At 51.5% G+C, this 23,281-nt stretch overlaps 1 protein-coding gene across 1 annotated transcript; it reads left to right on the top strand.

Annotated features, from left to right (window-relative positions):
* Nucleotides 1–17,306: 17,306 nt before the first annotated feature.
* Nucleotides 17,307–22,504, top strand: LOC126087533 (uroplakin-3b-like protein 1). The gene is given in 8 exon segments (XM_049905059.1): nucleotides 17,307–17,513; nucleotides 17,946–18,009; nucleotides 19,803–19,904; nucleotides 19,907–19,954; nucleotides 20,134–20,353; nucleotides 20,900–20,979; nucleotides 21,206–21,326; nucleotides 22,396–22,504. Coding segments are annotated over 8 exon segments (951 nt in total).
* Nucleotides 22,505–23,281: the final 777 nt, after the last annotated feature.

The raw sequence follows: 23,281 nt of genomic DNA, 5'->3' as shown, positions 1-23,281 counted from the left end.
TGGTGTAGAGTGTATCAGCACTTCATTCCTTTTTAATGCCAAATAACATTCCATTGTTGTCAACTGACTACCTTTTGTTTCCGCTTTTGGGCTGTCATGACTAATGCTACATCTTTACACTCTTAAACCCAATATAGGTGTGTTTGTTTGTTTCAGCAAAGCATTAAATTAATTTTAATTTTAATGTTACTGCCGAAGTATCTATTCCTCTGGTCAACACCATTCTAGGACTATATTTTTGGGGAAAAGGAAATGGAAGCGCTGCCTCTGTCTCTCACCTCCCCTCCTCTCGCTCTGCTGATTCATTTCTAACAGGGTAGAATGGTATTTCAATGTTAAGTCTCACCTGGAATCCCCATGCATTCCCTGGGTATTGCATTCTTTGACTTCCTCTGTGGGAGCTTCTGGGCCTGTCAGCTCTGGAATCTGGGTGTGTTGGCCAGGATGGACTGGCCATGGCATCTGCTTCTTGGCCTGGCATGGGTGTCTTTGCTGGTGGACCACCCTGGCTGCAAGGGTTGCTGGGAAACACAGATTCTAGCTGCTGCAATGGGAGACAGGGACTCAGGCCTCTGCCTAGATCGGCACTGCACTAGGGTGCCAGGGTGCCAGGGTGCGCAGTGAGGGAGCTGACCCCACCTGGAGAAGGGATGCCTTCTTGTGATTCTCACAAAGGTTTCATTTGGCTAGTGCTCCATCTGGAAACGCTTCAGGCAGGAAAGTCATTTCCCAGGCAGAGGAAGGCTGGGAAGAATTTGGGCAATGGGAGAGAATGGCAACAATCTACCACCTTGAGGAGGGCAGCCTGTCACCAGGCCCTGGGGAGGATGAGGAATTTATGCTTGATTTATGGTCATTGTGTGTAATGACCACCATAATAAAAGTATTTAATTCAATGCTGGACGTTTCTCAGAACATTTCTTGGATTTATGACTATATGTCCCTCCTGCTCCTATTTTAGCCCTGGCCTTTCTAGAGATGGTGGGGCCTGCCTCCCCCTCTACCACAGGCTGGGCTTCAATCAGTCCAGGGAGGCAGTGGGCTCGGTGGGCCCTGGGCTAGTGAGGCAGAGAGCCAGGGCTTCTCTAGAGATAGTCCTTGGGCATGTCATCCCCTCTGTGAGCCCCAGTGTTCCTTTCTGTACAATGGGAACAGTAATTTCCACTACAAACGGCTGCTATGGGGGGCAATGAGATGCGGTGGTTGAAAGGGTCCATAATCATCCCCTGGGGCTGTCATAACGAATTACCACAAACCAGGTGACTCAAAACAATAAGAAGTTATTGTCTCTCAGCTCTGGAGGCCAGAAATCTGTAATCAAGGTGTAGTCAGGCCATGCTCTCTCTGAAGGTCTAGGGGAAGATCCTTCCTTGCTTCTTCCAGCTTCTGGTGGTTGCCAGCAATCTTTGGCGTTCCTTGGCTTGTAGACACATCACTCCAATCTCTGTCTCCTTTGTCACGTGGTGGTCTCTTCCTCTGTCTTTTTGCCTCTTCCTGTCTTATAAGGACTCCAGTCATGTCAGATTAGGGCTCACCCTGTTGTAGTATGGCCTTAGCTTACATCTGCAAAGACGATTTCCAAGCAAGGTCACAGGTTTCAGGGGTTAGCACTTCAGCGTATATTTTGGGGTATACAATTCAACCCATGACAGAGTCTAACATGGAGAAGCTCAATTAATGAGCTTTTGTTTTTTCCTTTGTTATTTCAGAAGAGGACCAAACTGTCATTTCAACTGTTCATTGCTGGCACATCAGGGTCCCCCACCACTTCCCCAGGCTTGGAACATAGGCCCTTCTGAACAGCTCATCTCTCCCATGGTCCAAAGGGAGAAGCTGGAGCATAGAGTGGGCACAGCCAGCTCTTGGTCACACGGCTGGGCAATGGAATCCCTGACGGCTGAGCCCACTGCCTCTCTGGACTCACTGAAACCCTCTCCTGTCCTGCCCTAACCGAAGGCCCGGCCACAGCAGCCCAGGGGAAGCTGCCCAGCCTGTGGTGGAGGGTGAGGCAGGCCCCACCATCTCCAGAGGGGCCAGACCTGAAACAGGAGCAGAAGGGACATACCTGCACCTGCTGCTCAGTCTGCCGCCTGCCCCACACCCACAAGGGCAGCGGCCCCATCCAGGCTTCTGCGCAGGGTTGGGGTAGTTGGGGAGGTTTTCTGCACCTACCACTGGGCAGGACGCCAGGCCCCGGGACCCAGGCCTGAGACCTCCCTGGCCAGCCAGACAAGTGAGGGTTCAGACCTGGCCCCCAACCTGAGACTGTCCTTCTTATAGGGGAGGTACAGCTGTGAACACCCATGAGGTGCTAATGGGGGTGGTGCGCCCAGAGGCCCAGGCTTGCCAAGGGCAGGGTCACAAAGTGGGTGTCTGTGGTGATGTTTACCAACAGCCATAGGCAAAGGACTGGGAGGGGCTTTCAGGCAGAATGAACATGGAATGCAGAGGCCTGGAGGTAGGAAGGGGCCGGGCAGTGTGCGGAGGAGGCTGGGCCTTCTGAGAAACAGACTGGGTTCTCCTGAACTTCATGGCTTTCGCCCTTATCCCTTACACACTGGCCATTTCACCAGCTTTCTGGGCTGCCTTCCTCCATTCCCTGCAGCTAGTGAAGCTGGAAGCTCCTGCAGACTCGTCCCGGCCTTCGCCTTCAGGTTCCAGCCTGAATGTCCCTGACTTCTGGGGACAGAGCCCAGGGAGTGAGGCAGGAGCCTGGGGTTTCATCCCCATTGACCCTCATCAACTGTGTGAGCCTCCCCAGGCAGCCCTGCCCTCCTCCCCGGCCTCAGTTTCCCCTCTGTGAAACGAGTCCTCAACCTGGAAGATCTCTAAGTTCCTTTCTGCTCAGTTACTTCAGTCCTAGCCTCCCTGAAACCCCACACCCCGTGGATGACGCAGGCCTGAATTATCCACGGGAAGAATGCGTTGCCCTTGACAACCATTTTTCTTGCTGGCTTCTCCCCCTAGGGACAGAGAATGTCCCATTAATCATCCTGGCCTCTCCCTGCTCTTCTCCAGACCCCTCCTCTCCTCACTCCTTCCCTCCTGTTGAGGCTGCCCAAAGCCCCATATTTCATGGAAGCTCTGGGTTCATCTTTGCCCTCCCAACCTCTGGGCCTGGAGACCTGTCCATGTCTCAGGCCCGACTCCACGGCTCCCAGGGCAGGGGGTTGGGGACAGAGTGGAGGGGGGAGAAGGAGAAGTAGTGCCAGTGGGCCAGGCAGGAGAGGTGAAGGACTGAAAGTGTGCTTGGGTCATCAGACATCTCAGGGTGCCCCTTCCGTGTGAGGTCCTTTGCGGGGCAGAGCTGGGGGCCCAGGAACCACAAAGTACGGTACGGCAGGGTAGAAGCCATGACGGTGGCAACGCAGACATCTGCGGGGCCCGGGGGAGGCAGAGGCGTAGCCTGGGGGAGAGGGACTAAGGTGACTTCCTGAAGGAGGTGGTGTCTGAGCTGGGGCCTTTGCAGAGGCTGGAGAGTAAGGCAGGAAACTGGGTACCACAGTGGGTTTCTTGAGGGCTTGGCTGGTCAGGATGAGGAGTGCATGGAGTTGGGGTGGCAGAAGGGTGAAGTAGGAGATGTGGCCTGTGGCAATGTGGAAGGAGCTGGGCACTGCAGAGGACGTCCAAACAAGGGGGCAGGCTGGGTTTCAGAAGACCCTTCAAGGACTGAGATGGAGTGAGAGGCAGGGAGAAGCATGTCTAGGGCAGAACAAGGCAGGGGCCTGAGAACACCCTACCCAGCCACTCCCAGGGTTGGGATGGGGGCGAGAGTACCTGGTAGGAGTCAGGCTCCCCTCCTCCTGCCCCCAGACAGCCCGGCTGCAGCCAGTGCACAGAGAGTAGAGGTCCAGCCATGTAGGCTACAGTGCAGAGGGCTTTGGAACCACGTAGAAAAACTCATATCCACGGAGCCCCTCTTTCACATGAGGCCATCTGCAGAACACTGGGCCACCTATCTCTCACCTGGACAACTGCAGTAGCCTCCCTGCTGGGTGCCCGAAGGCCCCATCTAGTTAAATCCTTAGTCAGCTATGCCCTTCCTCTGCTCTAACCCTGCAGTGACTCCCTGCTCCCTCATGGTAAAAGCCAAAGTCCTGATAATGACCTGCTCAGCCCTACACCATCTGTGTTAACCCTTGACCTCACCTCCTACCATTTCTCACACTCCCATCAAACACATCAACAAGACGCTCCCTACTCAGGGCCTATGCTAGATTGTTCCAAAGCTGGCTTCTGGCAATTCCACCCATCCTGGTGTGCATGCTGCACCTCCCATCAAGAGGTGGTGTCCCCCTTCCCTCCTCTTGAATCTGAGACGGCCTGTGGCTTGCTCTCGCTGTGGTATCTGGCAGCAGTGATGCGGTAAGACTTTCAGGCTTACCCCTTAAGAGCCCTGGCAGCTTCCATTGTTGTCCTCTTGGGGTTCTTGCTGCCATGTAAAGAAGTTCAAGCTGGACCACAGAATAATGAGAGTCCCTGTGGAGAGGGAGTGTTCCAGCCACCCCAGACGTGTTGAGCTCCCAGTTGAATGTAGCTGCATGAACAACCCCAGCTGAGGCCATATGGAGCAGAAGAACTGCCCAGCTGAGCCCAGGCCAGTCCCAGAATCATAAGAGATGATAAAAGGGCTGTTGTTTTAAGCCTTAACATTTGGCAGCATTTGTTACATAACAAAAGGCAACTGAACCAGGGCCTTTGCACTCAGAGAACCGCATGGTTCTCCCTCTCCCCTTTCATTCAGGCTTGGTTTGTATGTCATTTTGTCAGCTTTCCATGATCTTCTTGCCTGAAATAGGCACACTTTCCATAACTTTCACTTCCTAGTCCTGCTTTTGTTCTTTGGAGCCTGTATCATCACCTGACATTCTGTTATACTTGTATTCATTGGTTTAATGTCTGTTCTTCCCAACAAGAATGTCAGCTCCATCAGAGCAGGGACCCCAAAGCTTAAGGCTGTGCCTGGTGTAGAGTGACTCTATGACTACCTATTGAAGGAGGAATGGATAAACTTTCCGCCCTCTTCCCAACACCTTCTAGAGCTGTCTGCCTATAGCCCGTGACCAGCATGGTCATGGCATGTGGTAGGCCCTCAATGGACAATGTGTCAACTGCACTGAATGAAACTAAAAAGATCCGTGTGCTCTGACCTCCACCTGCCCACTGTCCCAGGGGGCAGACAGAGGCCCAGGCAGGAAGGGACTTGGCCACAAGTTCAGGGGGATCAGGGCTGAGCCACAGTCTCCTGCCCCTCAGCCTGAAAATGTGAAATTTCATTCAAAGAAACCACTCTCATACTAAAAGAAAACTTTCTGGCTTCTGATTCTGGGTGTATGATGCTTTAATTTGATTGGAGAGGTGGGAAGCTGACTGATGTGAGAGATACGCAAACAGAGCGGGATGGGGCCGGGCTACCATGTACCAGGTCAGGGCTGATGAACTTCGGGCCTTTTCCCTTTGATATCAGCACAGACGAGCATCTGACAGTAGCCAAGCTGGGGGCTGGGGTGAAGCTGGGGGCTCAGGCACTTTCCCTCCCTATCCAGACAAAGTTCAGAGCTCCAGATCTGAGGGCTTTCTGTGCTGGGAAGGTTGGGAAAGAGCTTTGCTCCCCTTGGAGGTATCCAGTTCTCTCTGTGGGCCTCCTCTGAGAAAGAGTGTAATGGTTGCTATGGAGCTGGGGCCTTGTTTGGTGACAAGGGACTGGGTGGGCCTTTGTGAGCCTTCCCTGTGTCAGGAGGTGGGTGGGAACCCCATCCCACCCAGTGAGTCACCCAAGAGATTCCACAGCAAGGTGGGTCCTAGGGTATAGACTATTCCCCAGGGCTGGGTGTGTCTACCACTCCTGCCCCCTGGACACCTAGGACCTGGTGCCCTCACGCTGGGACTCAGCAGGACTGGGAAAGTCTGGACCAAGAAAAGAGGACACTACAGGGAAGCTGGCCTCTGCTCTTGAGAGGACGCACAAGCCATAGAACTCTGGGTGTCAGCCTGATGCTGTAAACAAGATGGCACCCATGGGCCACTTGGCCAGATACGCCAGAGCAGAGACGTGCCCATATCATCAGTCAAAATACTATTGAGCACAACTATTGTGCCAGACCCTGGGCTAAGCACTAGGGAAGAACAGGGAGCAAAACAGACCCAATCCCTACCCTCAGGGTGTTAGAGTTTAATGGAGTCTAATGGAGACAAGAGACATTCATCAAATAATGACATGATTGGTGAGTTAATTTTGGTTGTGAGGGATCATTCCTACTGTGATAGAGCAAGACGTATTGTAAAGTTGTAATAATTAAAACAATCTGATACTGCATCACCTGGAAATTTGAAATGAAAATTCTCAGCCCCCATCGCAGACCCACTGAATGAATCAGAAGCCCTGGGGAGGGGCTCAGCAATCTGTGTTTGAATAAGGCTTCTGGGTAACTCTGATGCCTGCTAAGGCTGAGAACCCCTGATTTATGCTACACATTTCTCCATCATAGCATTGATTATATGCTCTTTTTGAAAAAAAATTTATTGTAAAAAGAAAATACAACATTTGCCAATTCAATATTTAAGTGTATAATTTAGTGATGGAGCCCTGGTGGCATGGTGGTTAAGAGCTCGGCTGCTAACCAAAAAGTCGGCAGTTTGAATCCACCAGGCGCTCCTTGGAAACCCTATGGGGCAGCTCTACTCTGTCCTACGGGGTCGCTATGAGTCAGAATCGGCTCGATGGCACCGAGTTTGGTTTATGGCTTTTTAATTTAGTGATATCCATTACATCAGTCAGGTCGTACAATCGCCACCCGTAATGGTTGCCAGATTTCCCATCACCTTAAGACCATACACTCTTGTAATTAACTATTTACTTATCTGTCTCCTGGAAACCCTGGTAGAGTAGTGGTTAAGAGCTACGGCTGCTAACCCAAAAAGATTGGCAGTTAGAACCCACCAGGTGCTCCTTGGAAACCCTGTGGGGCACTTCTACTCTGTCCTATAGGGTCTCTATGAGGCACAATCGACTCGATGGCAGCAGGTTTTTTTTTTTTTTTAAAATCTGTCTCTTCCATTGGATGGTCAGTCCCGTAAGAGCAGGACCACATCAGCCTTTCACACTGTTACATTCCCATTGCCTAACACAGTGCCTGGAACATAATGAGTCCTCATTAATATTCATTGAATAAATCAGTAAGTGAAAAAAATAGTCTGATACTGATGCCTGAACCAATGGCATAAATGTCTCCATGACTCTTGAGGTGTCAGATGCATAGAACCCTTTATTTTTCTAAGTCACATCAAATCTGGCTCCCCGTGTCACTCCCTTAGGACAGTGGGTTCAGGATCGGTCACTTTGTATGGTTTTTCTCCCCTCCTGAGCTTGTGCCAGGGCCTCAGGGTTGACCTAAACTAGAAACATGGCAGGGGGTGGAGGAGGGGGTCTCTGGTCCACCCTGTTTCCTTGTCACGATTGTCATTTCCAACACATAGTGCCATTGCTGAGAGGTGCTTATTCAGCGCCGGGTGAGCTGCTGGTTGGCCCCATAGGCTGGAGTGGGGGTGGAGGAGAGGAGTGTCACCTGCAGTAGCCTCAGGATGAGTACAGGACCAGAGGGGACTCCTGGACCCCTCTAGGACTGTGAAGGCCCCTGATTCCTGCACTTGGTGGTTGGGGCAACCTGAGCAAGCTTGTGACCCGAGCAGAACAGTGGGTGTAGACCCCCCTTCAGTTCTTGTCCCAAATCAAGCTGACAGCTGACAGTGGGGACTCTGTAAGTCTGTAGTGTATGACAAAAGTGGTATTTCAAAGCAACAGGGAAAGGGTGGCTTATTCAGTATTTTGGTGTTTGAATAACTGGCTAACTTTCCAGAAAAAAATAAATAATAATTCGAATCTCATATCACCAAAAATAAATTCTAGGAGGATTTTTTCATTCAGTCCACAAAGCTGTATTTAGAGCTACTCCGCTGCAGGCACAGAGCTGGGTTTTGGGGTTCTGAGTCTTCTGGCTTCATGACAGCCACATCTAGGAGGCAGGCAGAAGGGGTGATGGGGTGGGGGCTGTGCCCACATGCAGGCTGGAAGCTGGGTCTGTGAGTTTCCCTTACTTGTTCACTTCCTCTTGGCCATTCAGGGTTCTTGGAGAAAGTTCCCCGGGGAAAGGCCAGTTTGGGGCTAAGCCTGATGAGGCAGTCAGGGCCCCAGAAGGAGAAGGGAAGACTCCCACTATGCTGGTAAATTAGGTCTCTGGAAAAAAAGGAAAAAAAGTCTAATTTGTTGAGCTTGCTCATTCCATTGTGAAATACTTATACTGTGGCCGAGTTCCAGCTTGATGTCACCAAGTGAGGAGTTGGGAAGAGATGGCACAATCAGCTCTTGTGAGGAGTCCTAGAGGGCCCAGTTATGCCTCTACTTTTGACCCCTAACTGCACCTTAACCCTACCCCGAGGTGTTCTTAAAGGGGCAGACACCTGCTTAGCCTTGGGGAATGTTGTCTTTTATTGTATCAAGGAGCTGTTGTCTTACAAACTTGAGGATGGAGAAGGGGTGAGAGAAAGGGGCTGTCTCCTCAGCTGACTCCTCCCTTGGGTCTGCCTGAAGTACCTACTTATTCTGGGGGTGGACACAGTGACCCCCAGTTCCATGGCCGAGGGCTTGGCATGCTGAGTGGCTGTGGGGTGTAGAAAAAGTGTTTAGAAAATTTCTCCACCAGCAATGCCAGTTAGCAAATTGAACAACAACAACAAAAGATATTTACTCTAGCAAAAAAAATTACATAGTGTCATGAATTGAATTAGATTCCCCCAAAAATATATGTCAACTTGGCTAGGCCATGATTCTCAGTATTGTGTGGTTGTCCACCATTTTGTGATCTGATGTGATTATCCTATGTGTTGTAAATCCTAACCTCTATGTTGTTAATGAGGCAGAATTACAAGCAGTTATGTTAATGAGACAGAACTCAATCTACAGGAGTAGGTTGTATCTTGAATCAATCTCTTTTGAGATATAAAAGGGAGAAGCAAGGAGAGAGAGGGAGGACTTCATACCACCAAGAAAGAAGAGCTAGGAGCAAAGTGCATCCTTTGGACCTGGGGTCCCTGCACTGAGAAGCTCCTAGACCAGTGGAAGATTGATGACAAGGACCTTCTCCCAGAACTGAAAAAGAAAGGCTTCCACTGGAGCTGGCTCCCTGAATTCTGACTTCTAGCTTCCTAGGCTGAGAGAATGAATTTCTGTTTGTTAAAGCCACCCACTCGTGGTATATCTGTTATAGAAGCACTAGCTAACTAAGACACGTAGTACCTAGGATTAATCTAACAAAGAATGCATTTATACTACAGACAAAGGTAGACTCCAGGTGGATTAAAGACCTAAGTGTGAAAAGCAAATGCAGGAGTACACATATGTGATTTAGAAGTGGGGCTAGAACGCTGAAACAAAAGCCCCAAAGCACAAACTATTAAGGTAAAAAATTGGTGGATTGGACAAACTCAAACAACAAAGAATGCCACAGATAATATTAACAGACAGAATAAGGGAAAACATATATGTTATATATATTAATAAGTGAGGCATTGGTGGTGCAGTGGTAGAAGTCTCCCCTTCCAGCAGGAGACCTGAGTTCGATTCCCAGCCGATCCATCTCATACACAGCTGTCACCCTCCATCGGTGGTGGCTTGTGTGTTGCTATGATGCTGTTATGGATTGAATTGTGTCACCCAAAAGTATGTGTTGGAAATCCTAGCCCCTATAGTGGTTATGGAAGCCCTGGTGGTGTAGTGGTTAAGATTTATGGCTGCTAACCAAAAGGTCAGCAGTTCAAATCCACCATGTGCTCCTTGGAAACTCTGTGGGGCAGTTGTACTCCGTCCTATAGGGTCGCTATGTGTAAGAATTGACTTGACAGCAAAGGGATTTTTATAGCGGTTATGGAGCCCTCGTGGCATAGTGGTTAAGAGCTTGGCTGCTAACCAAAAGGTCAGCAGTTTGAATCCACCAGCCATGTCTTGGAAACCCTATGGGGCAGTTCTACTCTGTCAGAATTGACTCGAGGGCAAGCAGTTTTGTTTTTTTTTTTTGGATAGTGGTTATAATCCCATTTGGGAGTGGGTTTTCTTTTTTATGTTCATGAGGTGGTATCAGTGTAGGGTGTGTCTTAAATCAATCTCTTTTGTGATATGAAAGAGCAGCTTAAGCAAACAGCAAGCAAGCAGAGACAGAGGAAGGCAGATGCCACGCCACATGACATTGCCGAGTAACAGACGCTGAAAAAAGACAAGGACCTTCCTCCAGCCGACAGAGAGAAAGCCTTCCGCTAGAGCCAGCACCCTGAATTTGGACTTCTAGTATCCTAAATGTGAGCAAATAAATTTCTGTTTGTTAAAGCCGCTCGCATGTGGTATCTGTGTTGTAGCAACACTAGATAACTAAGACAGGTGCCAAACAAGCTTCAGTGAAAGTGTCTAAGATGGACTAGAAAGAAAAGCCTGGAGATCTACTTCTGCAAATCAGCCAGTGAAAACCCTGTGGATCACAATGGTCCAATTTGTAAAGGATCATGGGAATGGAGCAGGACTGGGCAGCATTTTATTCCATTGTGCATGGGGTTGCTGTAGGTTGGAGGTCAGCTCAATGGCAGCTAACAACAATACGTTAATTTTACACACTCACACGCACGCACACGCGTGCACGCGCGCGCACACACACACACACCCCCCTAGCTTCCAGCAACAGATCTAGGTTTTGTGGGACCTGAAACTTATACAATGTGGGCAGCCCTCTTTAAGAAAACCAATGTGTATAAAGATTACGAGGGCTCTTCCAGGTGTAAGGTACAGATCCCACTTTATACTTTCTGCTAAACAATCTGTTTTCCTCCCATTGCTTTGCTGGGCTACCTTTATCAGTGGCGTCACATGGAGGGGGGTGCCGACCGTACCCCTTCACACTGTCAGAGGGGGTGACACCAAAATGACCCCAGGGTTTGAGGCAGCAGTGGCAGTGGCAGTAGTGGTAGGTGAGCTGGTGCTGCTTCAGGAGGGGCCACCAAGGCAGTGGTAACTTGTCACAACCCTCCCCAAGTTCCCCCACCTACTAGTTAGGGTGCTGGTCATTGGGCAGGGGTGCCAGGACGCATGTCACTGGGCCTTGGGGTGGGGCAAGATGCTTGCCACGGGGGGTTGGTTCCGCTACCAGCCCCACCCACCCCAAGGGGTGGGGAAGGAATGACATCGTGAGTTACTGCACTGAGTGACACCAACCCTAGTGACGCCACTGTGTCAGGTACCAAGTTCTCACATACAAACGGTCTGCTTCTAACCTTTCTCTGTTCAATTGGTCTGTTCCTGCACATATTAGTGAGGAAATTTGAGGCTTAAGCTTGATTAGCATCTCAGTAAATCTGTGCCTGGAAACGCCAGTAAATCAAAAGACAAAAAAAGTCCCGTTTTAAAATGGTTATGAACAGACAAGTCACAGAAGTGGAAACTCAAATAACTAGTACGTAGTTGTTTAAACCCATTAGTAGGCTGAGAAACACCAATTAAAAATAAAATCGCCCTTTATTTCCAATAGATCGGCAAACATTAGAAAGTTGGATAATAACAAGTGTCTGTGAGGATACGGGGAAACAGGAACCCTCATGTGCTGTTGTGGGGCTGTAACTTCATACTGCCCTGCCAGAGACCAGCAGGGCAGCACCTGGTACGATAGTGTGTGCGTATTTCCTGTCACTTAGCTGTTGTACTCCTGCATAAAAGTTCCAGAGAAATCTTCGCACAGGGCCATAAGGAGACACGCCTAAGGATGTTCATGCAGGAAGACTGTCTGCAGCATTGAAGACCATCACTCGGGGGCTGGACAAGTAATAGGTGGGGGTCGTTCACTACAGAATTTTATGCAGGCGAGAGAAGCAACTGAATCGATGTACACACGGATGGAGCTTAATGGTGTTGGGTGGAAAAAGCAAGAAATAGAACGAAGCCTGTAGCAGAAAATCATTTAAATTAAAAACGCTTAACCCAAACAACCCTACATAGTCTATAAAGCTACACACATATTCCACCAGCCCCCCAGATGATCTCTTGGCATTTGCACCCTGTATAGAGCCCTTCCTCCCAGGTGCTGTGGTCTGTGTGGCCAATAGAACTTGGCAGAAAGGATGGGATGTCACTTCTGAGGCTTGGCCACAAAGGACAGTGTGGCTTCTGCTTTTCTCTCTCCTGTATCACTCGCTCTGAGGGAAGCCAGCTGCCATGTCATGAGGACCCACTCGGACAGCCCTGTGGGGAGGCCAAAATGGCAAAGGGACTTAGTCCTTCTGTCAAAGGCCATTGAGAAACTGAGGCCTCATGCCAAGAGCCATATGGGTGAGACACCCTAGAAATGGATCCTCCAGCCCCAGTTGAGCCTTCAGACAACTGCAGCCCCAGCCAACAATTGGACTGTAACTTCCTGAGAAACCTTGATTCAGAACCACCCAGTCAATGGCTCCTGGATTCCAGACCCTTCAAAACTTTGAGACAATAAATGTTAATTGTTTTAAGCTGTCTGTCTTGGGGGAATTTGTTGTGTGGCCATGGATAATTGACATACACCAAAATGACTAGAGTGGCTGCCTGGGGAGGAAACAGGAGTGGGATGGAGATGAGGATGAAGTGAAAAAATAAAACAAATAAAGCAGGTCCTTGTGCAGAGCGGTAATGAAGGGTGCCATGGACCAAGAAATAAAATTAACTCAGTCATCTGCTCCTGGAGCCCCCAGATTCAACACAGATAAAAAAGGGAAAATGATAGAGCCCTGCCCTGTCATCAGAAGACTTGGGGTAGATTTCCATCTCCACTGCTGACCCACTTCGGGGCTGCAGGAAGCTCCTCTTACTTTCAGGGCCCAGTTTTCTCATCTGTGTAATCAGGTTAATAATACTGTCTGCCCTGCCCACTTCTGCGGATCTGATGAGGCAAAGAGCAAAAATATATTTTTAAAAAGATAAAGCAAGATCAACCCATGTCATGATGTCTGCTTTCAACTGACTTCCAAATGGTAGTGAGAAAAAAAGTAAAACACAGACAGACAGACACACATACACGGGAGGGACAAAGCAAATACAGCAAAATGTTAACAACTGTTGCATCTGGGTGGAGGGTATATATAGGGATGTTCATTGTACTATTCTTTCAACTTCCCTATAGGTATGAGCCAAACTCAAAACTCATTGCCATCGAGTTGAATCCAACTCACAGCGACCCTATATGACAGTAGAACTGCCCCATAGGGTTTCCAAGGCTGTAAATCTGTACAGAAGCAGACTGTCATGTCTTTCTTCCAAGGAGCGGCTGGTAGGTTCGAATAGCTGACCTTTCAGTTAGCAGCCGAGCACTCAACCACTCTGCACCACCAGAGCTCCTTATAGGTATGAGCATTTCTGTAATAAAACATTGAGGGCATAAGGAAAGCCTTCCAGGGCTCAGCCTGGCCTGGACTTGCTGGCTTGGCTCCAGTGGGACCCACTCATGCCCTCATCTGTTGACCTGCACTCGTGGCTGCGTCTGAGACGAATAGTACTGGCCGTGCTCTCTCAGGGGCTCACGTATTTGCTTAAAATTCTGTAAGTCTGACCCCTGTGCCCTATGACTAAATGCTAATTGCAGGGTGACCTGTATCTGAAACCCATCAGTATCTCTACCCACATGCTGACACACCTACTCTGTGGTGAATGCAGTGGGAGACACTGGGAGCCTTAGTGAGCAAGGCCAGTTTGTCCCTTCAAGGGGCTCTCACCAAGGAGGGGACAGGTGTAGACAGGGACACGCTGGATGTAAAAATACCTTATATTACAATGATTAACTGATAGAGGCGCATGCTGAGTGCTAGAGGAGCCCTTGGGGGTACATCCAGAGGCTATCCAGTAGTGCGGACCCTGGGGATGGGGCTGAAGGATAACGTTAGCTGGGTATTGAAAGGTAGCAAGGGCATTCCTGAGCAAAGGCGAGGAGATGTTCGGTAATTTGAGTATTTCAAGAGGGTATCTCAGCTGCCTTTTTGGTTGTAGCTCATTCTATGCGCATGCAGACTCACCCACCCAGCTCAACTTCCCTTCAATCCTGCCCAACCTCATCTCCCCTCTCCTGAGCCTTTACCCTAGTGTTTGGCCCCCTAATCCTAGTCCCCTCGGGGTTGAGTCAATCACTGATGACATACAATATTTCTTTTTATTTATTTATTTATTCATTTTTTATTGTACTTTAGATGAAGATTTATAGAACCAGTTTCTTATCAAACAGTTAGTACTCACATTGTTCTATGACACTGGTTAACAACCCCATGACATGTCAACACTCTCCCTTCTCAACCCTGGGTCCCCTATTACCAGCTTTCCTGTCCACTCCTGCCTTCCAGTCCCTGCCCCAGGGCTGGTGCACCCCTTTAGTCTTGTTTTGTTCCATGGGCCTGTTCAATCTTTGGCTGAAGGGTGAACCTCAGGAGTGACCTCATTACTGAGCTGAAAGCCTGTCCAGGGGCCATACTCTCAGGGTTTCTCCAGTCTCTGTCAGGCCAGCAAGTCTGGTCTATCTTTTTGAGTTAGAATTTCGTTCCACCTTTTTCTCCAGGCCTGTCCAGGATCACCTACTGTGATCCCTGTCAGAGCAGTCAGTGATGGTAGCCGGGCATCATCTCGTTGTACTGGACTCAGTCTGGTGGTGGCCATGGTAGATGTGTTATTTGTGGTAAAAGTATATATAATAAAACATTTTCCAATTCAGCAATTTTTACATGTACAATTCAGTGACATTGGTTACATACATCCCTTCGTACAACCATTACCACTATCAGTTTCCAAATTATTCCACCGCCATTGACAGAAGCTCAGTGCCCTAAGCAATGACTCTCCCTTCTCTGTTCCCTCCCACCCCTGGTAACCACTAATGAACTTTTGTCTATGTCATATGAGTTGGATCATACAATATTTGTCCTTTTGTGACTGACTTATTTCACTCAGCATACTTCTTAAACAACTTTTAAACTTAAAAACTTACACTTTTTAAACTTGAAAAGTCTGAGACTGTCTGCTAGCATGCCCCAGTAAAGAACTGATCACACAAAGCCTACTAATTACATAGTGTCAATAGGAATATTTTATTTTTTCAAGATCACTATAAAAAATAATTGCAAACTTTAAGTGTTTTTGGAAAGAAAAATAGTGTATGTAGATTGGCAATCAGAGAGAGTGTAAATGCAGTAGAATAACCAGAGAGTGTTTGATTGCTTTGAAATGTAAAGAGAAAAACATTTCCCAAAGTCATTGTCTCCTTTCCTCTGGCAAACCCCAGCTCCTTGAAGCCTTCCCTGACTCCTCTTCCTCCATCTGGGCTCTGACTCTGACTGGCCTCCATTGGTTTAGATGAGCACTCCAAGAGGTCAGGGATGGTTGTTTTCACTTCTGAGGCCTCAGCCTCCAGCAGGGGCCTGACACAGAGCAGGCATACCATCATTGTTTACTGAGTGAAAGAAAGAATGATATGGGTTGTGGCCTCACTGAAGAGAGACCAGTGAGGAAGCTGTTGGAAGGGTCCAAGTGAGAAAGGCTGGGGCAGGGGGGAAGGTGGGGGAGGATTTGGGAGACCTGGAGGCAGAGAACCCAGGAGAGGGAGTTGATGAGGACCGAAGGTTTACTGTACGATGATGGGTCAACGAGGACCCATTGGCTGAGATTGGGGACCCTGGGGGAAGTATAGGTCTGTAGGAGACGGTGGTGGGGGTTGAAGGGTTCTCTTTTTTTCTGTTGAGAATGAGATTATAGGATGGCCAGGTAGAGACATCATTTGGCAGGTGGGGACATGGAGAGCGGTCTGGGCTGGAAACTCGGATCTGGGACATATCCACACAAAGGCAGGAATAAAGCTGTGGAAGTGGACAGGATCGTAGAGGCAGACACTGTTAAGGGGGTTAGTTACAGGTCTGGGACTGAGGCCAGAGAAGATCCTCCATTTCAGGACCTGGGAAAGAAGCCCTCAAAGGAGGCAAAAGGAGTAGGCAGAGGCGAGAAGACAGACAGGAGCATCAGAGTGCAAAGGGAGAGCCAGTGGCATCAAGAGGATTGGACAGAGGCAGCAAGCTTGTCTGTCCTCAGCGAAGGCAGCACTGGGCTTCATGATAACAGAGTCATTGATGACCTCTGTGAGAGCCATGCCAGGGGAGCTGAGGGGTGGAAACCAGACTGTGGTTGGGCTAGAATGAGTAGTAGATGGTAACATAATGTAGGTAGTATAGATAACCATCTCAGGTACCTTAGCTGAGAAGGAACTCCAAAGCCAAATTAGGTAGAACAATGGCATCTCTTTTCTCTCCAGGTCATGCCCTACTGCTTATTATGGGACGCAGTTGTTATGATGCTGGATACTGGTGAGACCAGAAGAGACTTGTGAAATGTCTCAGTGGAGAACGACTTTTTCTCACGTTGATCCTAATGTGTCATGTGACACTTGAGACCAGGCTGGAGGTGCTCATGATTCATTTCTACAATGAGCAGCAGCATCTCCCAGGGTCTGGAAGCCACACTGGCCTTCCCTATGCTAACCCCGGGCTTTGATGAGACAGGGCTCCTGGGACCGGTGACAATGCCAACTCTCCTGACAATGGTCAACCTTCCATTTGCCCCAATACAGACTGGGCTCCAAGAGAGTGAACGGTGAATGACCGACTGATTATCGAGCAGCAGGAAGGACAATCATCTGTACAAAGTGCCGTGGGAAAACTGAAAAAGAAGGCATTCATTCTGCTTGGGGATCAGGGAAATAGGCTGGGAAGAGTGTCTGGGAGGACTTCATTGAGGAGGTGATATCTGAAATGGGTTTTGAAGTAACTACAGGAGTTTTTTCCTTGGGGAGGAGGTAACTTTAGGCAGGGAACAGCACATGCAAAGGTTCAGAGGTATGAGGGAGCACTAGGTGGTCCAAGGAGAACGTGGTAAGGAGTTGAGAGGACCTTGAACTTTTAGTACCTGGTGGCCAGTGGTTCTCAACTTTTTCCCACCTCGACATGTTTGAAGCTGCTGGCCAGTTCTGCACAACAGAGAAATCAGGCCTAGGTAATGAAAACCCTTTGGATTTCCAGCTGAGAAGACATCTGGCATGATTTGAGTTTTAGGAGAATGGCTCTGGCCAGGTACGGAGGCTGGACTGAGGAGGGCTAAGCTTGAGGCAGAGAGCCCCATGAAGGGTGCTGCTCCAATCCAGGATAGAGGGCGTCAGTATATGCTCTGCCCACCCACCCTGGGCTCCATCTGGAATCCTCTGTCTAGAGGAGAGTGGCCAGGAATGGAAGATGGAGACAGCATAGAACCAGATGGTCACCTGGACATGGAGAGGAGGGAGGATGGTGTTGGGGAGCCCTCCTCCCGGAGCTGGGCTGCAGGGATGCAGACAAGCTTGCAGTGGGTGGACCTGCTGATCCTGGGCTCTGTGCTGGCTGGCTGGGTGATTTTGGACACCACCTTCCCGTTAGACCTCATCCAGAGAATGAAGGTAAATCCCTCTGCACAGGGTGCTGTGAGGAGCCCTCGTTACCAGACAGGGGAGTGTTTGGTTAAAAAGATCCCACGGGGCGGGCGTGGCAGGATTGTCACTGGGGCAGCCTGGACCCCGTGCCTGCCTCCTCCTTCCATGGCCCCTCCCTGGCCAGGCCCTCCTGGTGTGGGGGTGGGGGTGTCCAGGCTTGTCTTGGCTTCAGCAACTGATTGTTCTCTTCAGACTCCCCCGGTGATGCCAAATCCACAGGGCCTGAGATTCTGCCCCCAAACCCGTCAGACCAGTTGTTTGGGAGGAGGGGGCACCCGGGAGTAGCCTCCCCGAGCCCAGCACAGACGGTGGAGTCGCTGGGCTGCTGATGCTGTAGACAGCTCCTAGGACGGACAGATGGTGCAACACTTGGCCTGGCGATGGGGTTCAGGGGGACAGTTTCCGCTGTTGACATCACTGTTGCTGCTGCTGCTGACTGGTCTCCGTTCTGGGACGTGCCTGGGTGAGTGAGATGGGAGCCTAGGCAGGAGGCCCATTTGTGTCCGGCTTCAGGAGGACAGACCCACCTCCTGTGGTTGCCTTCCAAGCCCCTCACTGTCTGGGAGCTGGAGGAGTCAGACCACCAAAAGAGGTCCTCAAGACCGGGGAGCAAGTAGTGCTGTCTCCCTCACTTTGGGGCCCTTATCTCCGTGCACCCTGAGTCCCCACCCCAATTCTCACCATACGTGCTCCCCTTCTTCCCCCATCCTTCTCCTGAGGAGAGGTTTAAACGAGCCTGACAAGGAGAGAGGAAAGCATTTAGGACTTCCATAGGGCTCAGGCCTCCCAGCCCATGCCCACCCCTCACCCAAAGGCAGCTCTCTGACTTGGGTCTGCAGGCGTGGTTCACTCCCCACCTCTTAAACTCTTAAACCAGTGCCTCCTCCCCGATCTGCTGCTCCACTCCTTTTTCTTCATTAAGCAAACATGAAGCGCCTACTGTATGCCAAGTGCACCGGGCCTCTGAGATAGGACTAGGAGTGCTGAGAAAGGAGGAATCAAGTCTGCTCTCCCCACCCCTAAAGGGTCTAGAACGGACCCAGTTGTTTGTTTAGAATTGAGTTGAATTAAATGGAATTCAATAGGAATTGCCCTGAGCTAAACTGAAAGGACAGGTTCTGGAGACTTACATAAAAGCCCACCTCACATTTTGCTCTTCCCCAGTATTTGGGGCTGGGGAGAGGAGGGGCTGCTCTGTCTTTGGGGGTGCAGGCAGGAGTTAGGGGTTTTGAACTCTCTGGCAGCAAGGTGGATACAGGCCACATTGCCAACCCTGTGTCTCCACTGGCATCTGGGCTGAGACTGCTTGTCCTGCCACCCTCCTCCCATGCTTCCTCAGGTGAGGCTGTGAGGGGTGAGGGGGGGACAAGGTCCTGAGGGGAAGTTGCCTTGGGGCCAGCGTGGGAGATGGCAGAGAACTGGATGGGAAGGAGGGGGTGTTCTATACTCTGAGCCAGCCTCTGGCCTCAGAGCCCATGTCACATACTGGGGTCTAGGTGGGGACCTGTCTGTGTTACTCCCCCCCCCCCTTCTGCCCAAGCCATTCCTCTTGGCATGCAAACCAATGTGGGTGACATTGGAAGGACTTGAGAGATGGGTAAACTGAGGCCTAGAGAGTCATAGCCCAAGGTCACTGGGTGGATCAGGACCACAGTCTGACTGAGGGCTCAGGCTCACCCCAACCTGAGACTCACCCCAAAAAGGCCAAAGACCCCTACTCTAGGAGAACTGTGCCTGCAGCTGAGGAGAGAGGCCTCCTGTGACTTTCCTGGCCACGCTTATCTGGGTCCATCACCTAGGAAACCTAGGAGGGGCAAGAATAAAGGTGGGGTTGGCTAAGCCTCTCTCCTGACCTCCCACAGAGCCCATCCCTGGTAGGATCCCAAAGAAGCGGCAAGGAGCTGGACTCTGGTCGTCCACCCCTGCCCTTGGGGCATAGAATTGCCAGGGAGGCTTCATTATGAATGCCTGAGTGCGTCTCCCAGGGACGATCCCTAACTCCTCCCTCAAACTGGGGCTCCCAAGACAGACCCATGTCTCCCCACTCAGACTTCGGCACCCAAGGCAGGACGGTGTCCTCCTCCCTCCTCCCCCCACCCCACCCCCGCCAGACTGGGACTCTCAGGGTGAGGCAGTGCCTCCCCCCTCAGACTGGGACTCCGAGGGCAGGATGGTGCCTCCTCCCTCAGACTGGGCTGGAGGAGGCCTGCCCTGTTCAGCCTCTTCTCTTTGCCCTCCCTCTCTCACTCGCCCCAGAACTCATCAGCTATGTGCCCCGGCTTTCAAACGCCACCCTGGCAGGGAAGCTCACACAGTCCACCTTCACGCTGCAGCAGCCTCGGGGTCAGTTCAGTCACCCAAAATCTCTGACTTTGATGCCATCTGGCTGGTGGTGGCCCACAGCAATGGTGGGTATGCTGGGGTGGGCCTTAATTCTCCCTCTGTGACTTGGGCAGGCAGGCCTGGGACCAGCAGCAGCGGTGTGTGAGGGTGGGGGTGCTGCAAGGGTAGCTGTCTGGCCTGGTGGGATGGGGGTGGAGTCCTGCCTGCTTGGCCCCCACCATCTGACCTGCAGTGCCACCCTCAGCCACCCAGAGCTTCATTGCCCCACAGAGGGTGAAGGATTCTCCTGCCCCTGCTGACTTGCCCCTGAAGGGCTACTACCTCACACTGAGGGCCAGTCGGGCGCTCTACCCGGGCGACCAGGCTGGTAACCAGCTCCAAGTCCTCCGAGTGGGCAATAACACCCGCTGCTCCCTAACCACAAAGGGCTGCAACCACCCCCTGCCAGGCCCGGGCCCCTACCGGTAAGTGCCTCCACCCGGCCCCTGGTTGGGGTATGGGTGTACCCCCTGCTGCCCAAACCTAAGCCTGGAAAGCTCCTAGGTGGGCCACTGGGTCCTATGTTCCCTGCTCTAGTTCTGCAAACAGAAGATGGGGCAGTGAATAGAGCCAGGGCCTCAGCAAATTCTCTATGTTTCTTGAGCAGAGGGCCTCCTCCTCTCAAGCCACTGCCTCCATGGTGGGTCTGAACCACGCAGGTGGTGTCTCCCCACCCAGACTGGGCATTCCCTGTTCTCCCCATAAGTGTTTGATTCACTGATATCTAATCCAGCACCCACATGCACTTCCCAAATGAGGACACTGACCCAGAGGATGAAGGATACATCTGAGTTCACACAGCTGGCAAATGTCACAGTTGGGATTTGGACTGCTTCTGTTGGGATCTTAGTCCCTGCTCTGTGCCCCAACTCCTGGTGCTCTCCCCAGGGCCTGGGAGTCAAGAGGACTTAATGACAGGCTTTCAGGTCCTGTGGAGTTCCCCTACCTTCAGTGCTGGGTCTCCGGTTCAGGGTGAAGTTCCTGGTGCTGAGTGATGACAGGGGGCTGGTGGCTGAGACAGAGTGGTCCGGTGAGACCCACCTGCAGCGAGGTATTGGCCCGATGAGCAGCTCAAACACTGGGAGCTGGAGGCCTAGGGCCTGGGGGGCTCCTGAGGACTGGGAGTGAGCTGAGGGGAAGGCCAGCCCCCCATCAGAGCCCCCAATGCCATCCTGCTATCTGCAGGTGCCCCTCCCCCAGCCTGGGGGCCCCTTCTCAGGTCAAACAAAATCTCTTTTCCTCACCATCCAGCCTCCCTGCCTGTGTGGTCCCCCCAGCCGAGGTACTCCAGGCTTCCCCAGGGCCACGGACCGCGGGCACTGTGGTCATCATCACCTTCCTGTCAGTCCTGCTGGTCATGCTCCTCACCGCCCTCCTGGCTCTGCTCATCTACACCTGGTGAGTGGACAGGCTGAGAATCCTGCACCACCTAGAGCCCCTTCTCCCCGCTCCTGGCTTTCTCCAGCAGCTGCACTGGCCCAGGCCCTGTCAGCTTAATTCCCCCTTGCTGCCTTTGCTGGAGGGGTTTTCCCTGAAGGTCAAGCAGGGGTAACCGTGTATGGTCCACAATGTTCCAGAACCTCTGGGCTCTGAGCTGGAGGCCTCATCCTCCCTGCTGAGAAACCTGCAGGACAGGGTGGGGGCTCATGTGAATTAACCCCTCACTTGCCTGTCCATCAATGCCCCCTGCCTGGCCATTGAGTTCACACTTTCTGAATAGGCACCACTCGCCCCCTGGTGGCAATGGATGAAATTGCAACTGGGGGGCGGGAGACCCTTCCCCAAGTGGGGGACCCCACAAGTGGAGGTGAATAGTTTCAGGCCAAGGACTGAGCTTTGCCTCAAGACTTCAGAGAGTGCCCAGGTGCTGGACCTTGGTGGAGAGCGGTGTCCAGGAGGCTTCGAAGAGGAAAGGGGGAACCTGGCCTCTGAAGTATAGGTGGAGGGGAAAGGGAGCAGGAGGGTTAGAGGCAGCCAGGTAGTGGAGCCAGGAGGCCTTGATGCCCAGCTGAGGAACTAGGTGGAGGAAGCCAGTGGTGGGTTTTGATCAGAAGGGACAGGCAGGGGATCCCTGGGTATTTGGGGAGAAGAAGGGAGAGTATAGGGGCTGGGCGATGACAGGGGTAGAGAAGGGGAACTGAATTACAGACTAGAAAGAAAGGCCTGGCAATCTACTTCTAAAAACCAGCCAGTGAAAACCCTACGGAGCACAACAGTCTGGCACAGGACCAGGCAGCATTTTGTTTCATTGTGCATGGGGTCGCCATGAGTAGTGGGCGAACTCGATGGTAGTTACCCACAACAACAACAACAGAGAAATAGTCATAGCCTGGTTCCCTTTGGTTAATATGACCCGGGCAGTGGCGCCTCAGCTTACTCTAGACAATGGGTCAGAGCTCTAGGCTGTGGCTATGGGCCCTCCACCAGGCTCTTTATTCACAGTTTTCTCTCTCTTCCGCCTTTCAAGCTTCAGCACCTGCAGGAGCAAAACCATTTCAGGCCCCAAGCAGACAGTGTGCAGGAGAAGATGCAACACTCATCACATGTCCAGCCCTCCAGCTGTGGGGGACCCCTGAGGGGCTCTTGGGGGCCCCCATCTGCTCCTCAGACTTGTTCCTAGTCCAGGCTACAGAGCCTGGGGTGGGAGACGCCCTGCAACATCACAGGCCTTGGAGAGAAGTTTTTTAAATGAGGATGGGGGAAGGGTGGCCTGAGCTCCAAAGCCTGGGCCAGTCCCAGTGGGAAGTAAATGTCCCCAACACCTCAACACCTCCCCGTGTGTCTGTGGTGTCCTACGCCCAGGCAGTCTGGGGGAGGTTCTGGGCGGGGGTGGGGAGAAGGTTGGATACGGGACCAGAGGTGAGGGTCCTAGGCCCACTGAGGTACCTGGGACTCCATGGCCCTATCTATAAAATGAGGATAAGCGCACAGCACCACTGGGCCACAGCAAGGCTAAAACAAGGAGGCGCCCCGTAAACTGTGAAGACTGCACATGTGTGAGAGGTGCCCACCCTTTCCTGCCCACCAGCCCTACTCTTACCCAAGAGGCTATGGGGCTGCCCCCTCCCCCAGCACCTACCTATGACCTGTGTCTCCAGCTCACCTCCCCTCCTGGCTGCAGGACTCAGAGCTGTCAATCCGCCCATCCCCAGGTTCCTCCCTGGAGGGCACAAGAGGGGCAGCTTCTAAACATCACCCACCACTCCTGTCACATTTCTGGGTGGGGCCCGCCCAGGCTAGGGCTTGGGGACAGGAAGTGTGTGTGAAGTCCAGCTCCTAAGAGAAGCTTGAGCTCTGCCCAGAGCTGACTGCAGCCCCCAAATCATTCGGAGTACCCAGCACTCATCATCAAC

Source organism: Elephas maximus, chromosome 12, assembly GCF_024166365.1.
Source record: "Elephas maximus indicus isolate mEleMax1 chromosome 12, mEleMax1 primary haplotype, whole genome shotgun sequence".
Classification (NCBI taxonomy): domain Eukaryota; kingdom Metazoa; phylum Chordata; class Mammalia; order Proboscidea; family Elephantidae; genus Elephas; species Elephas maximus.
This window is presented reverse-complemented; position numbering and strand designations above follow the sequence as displayed.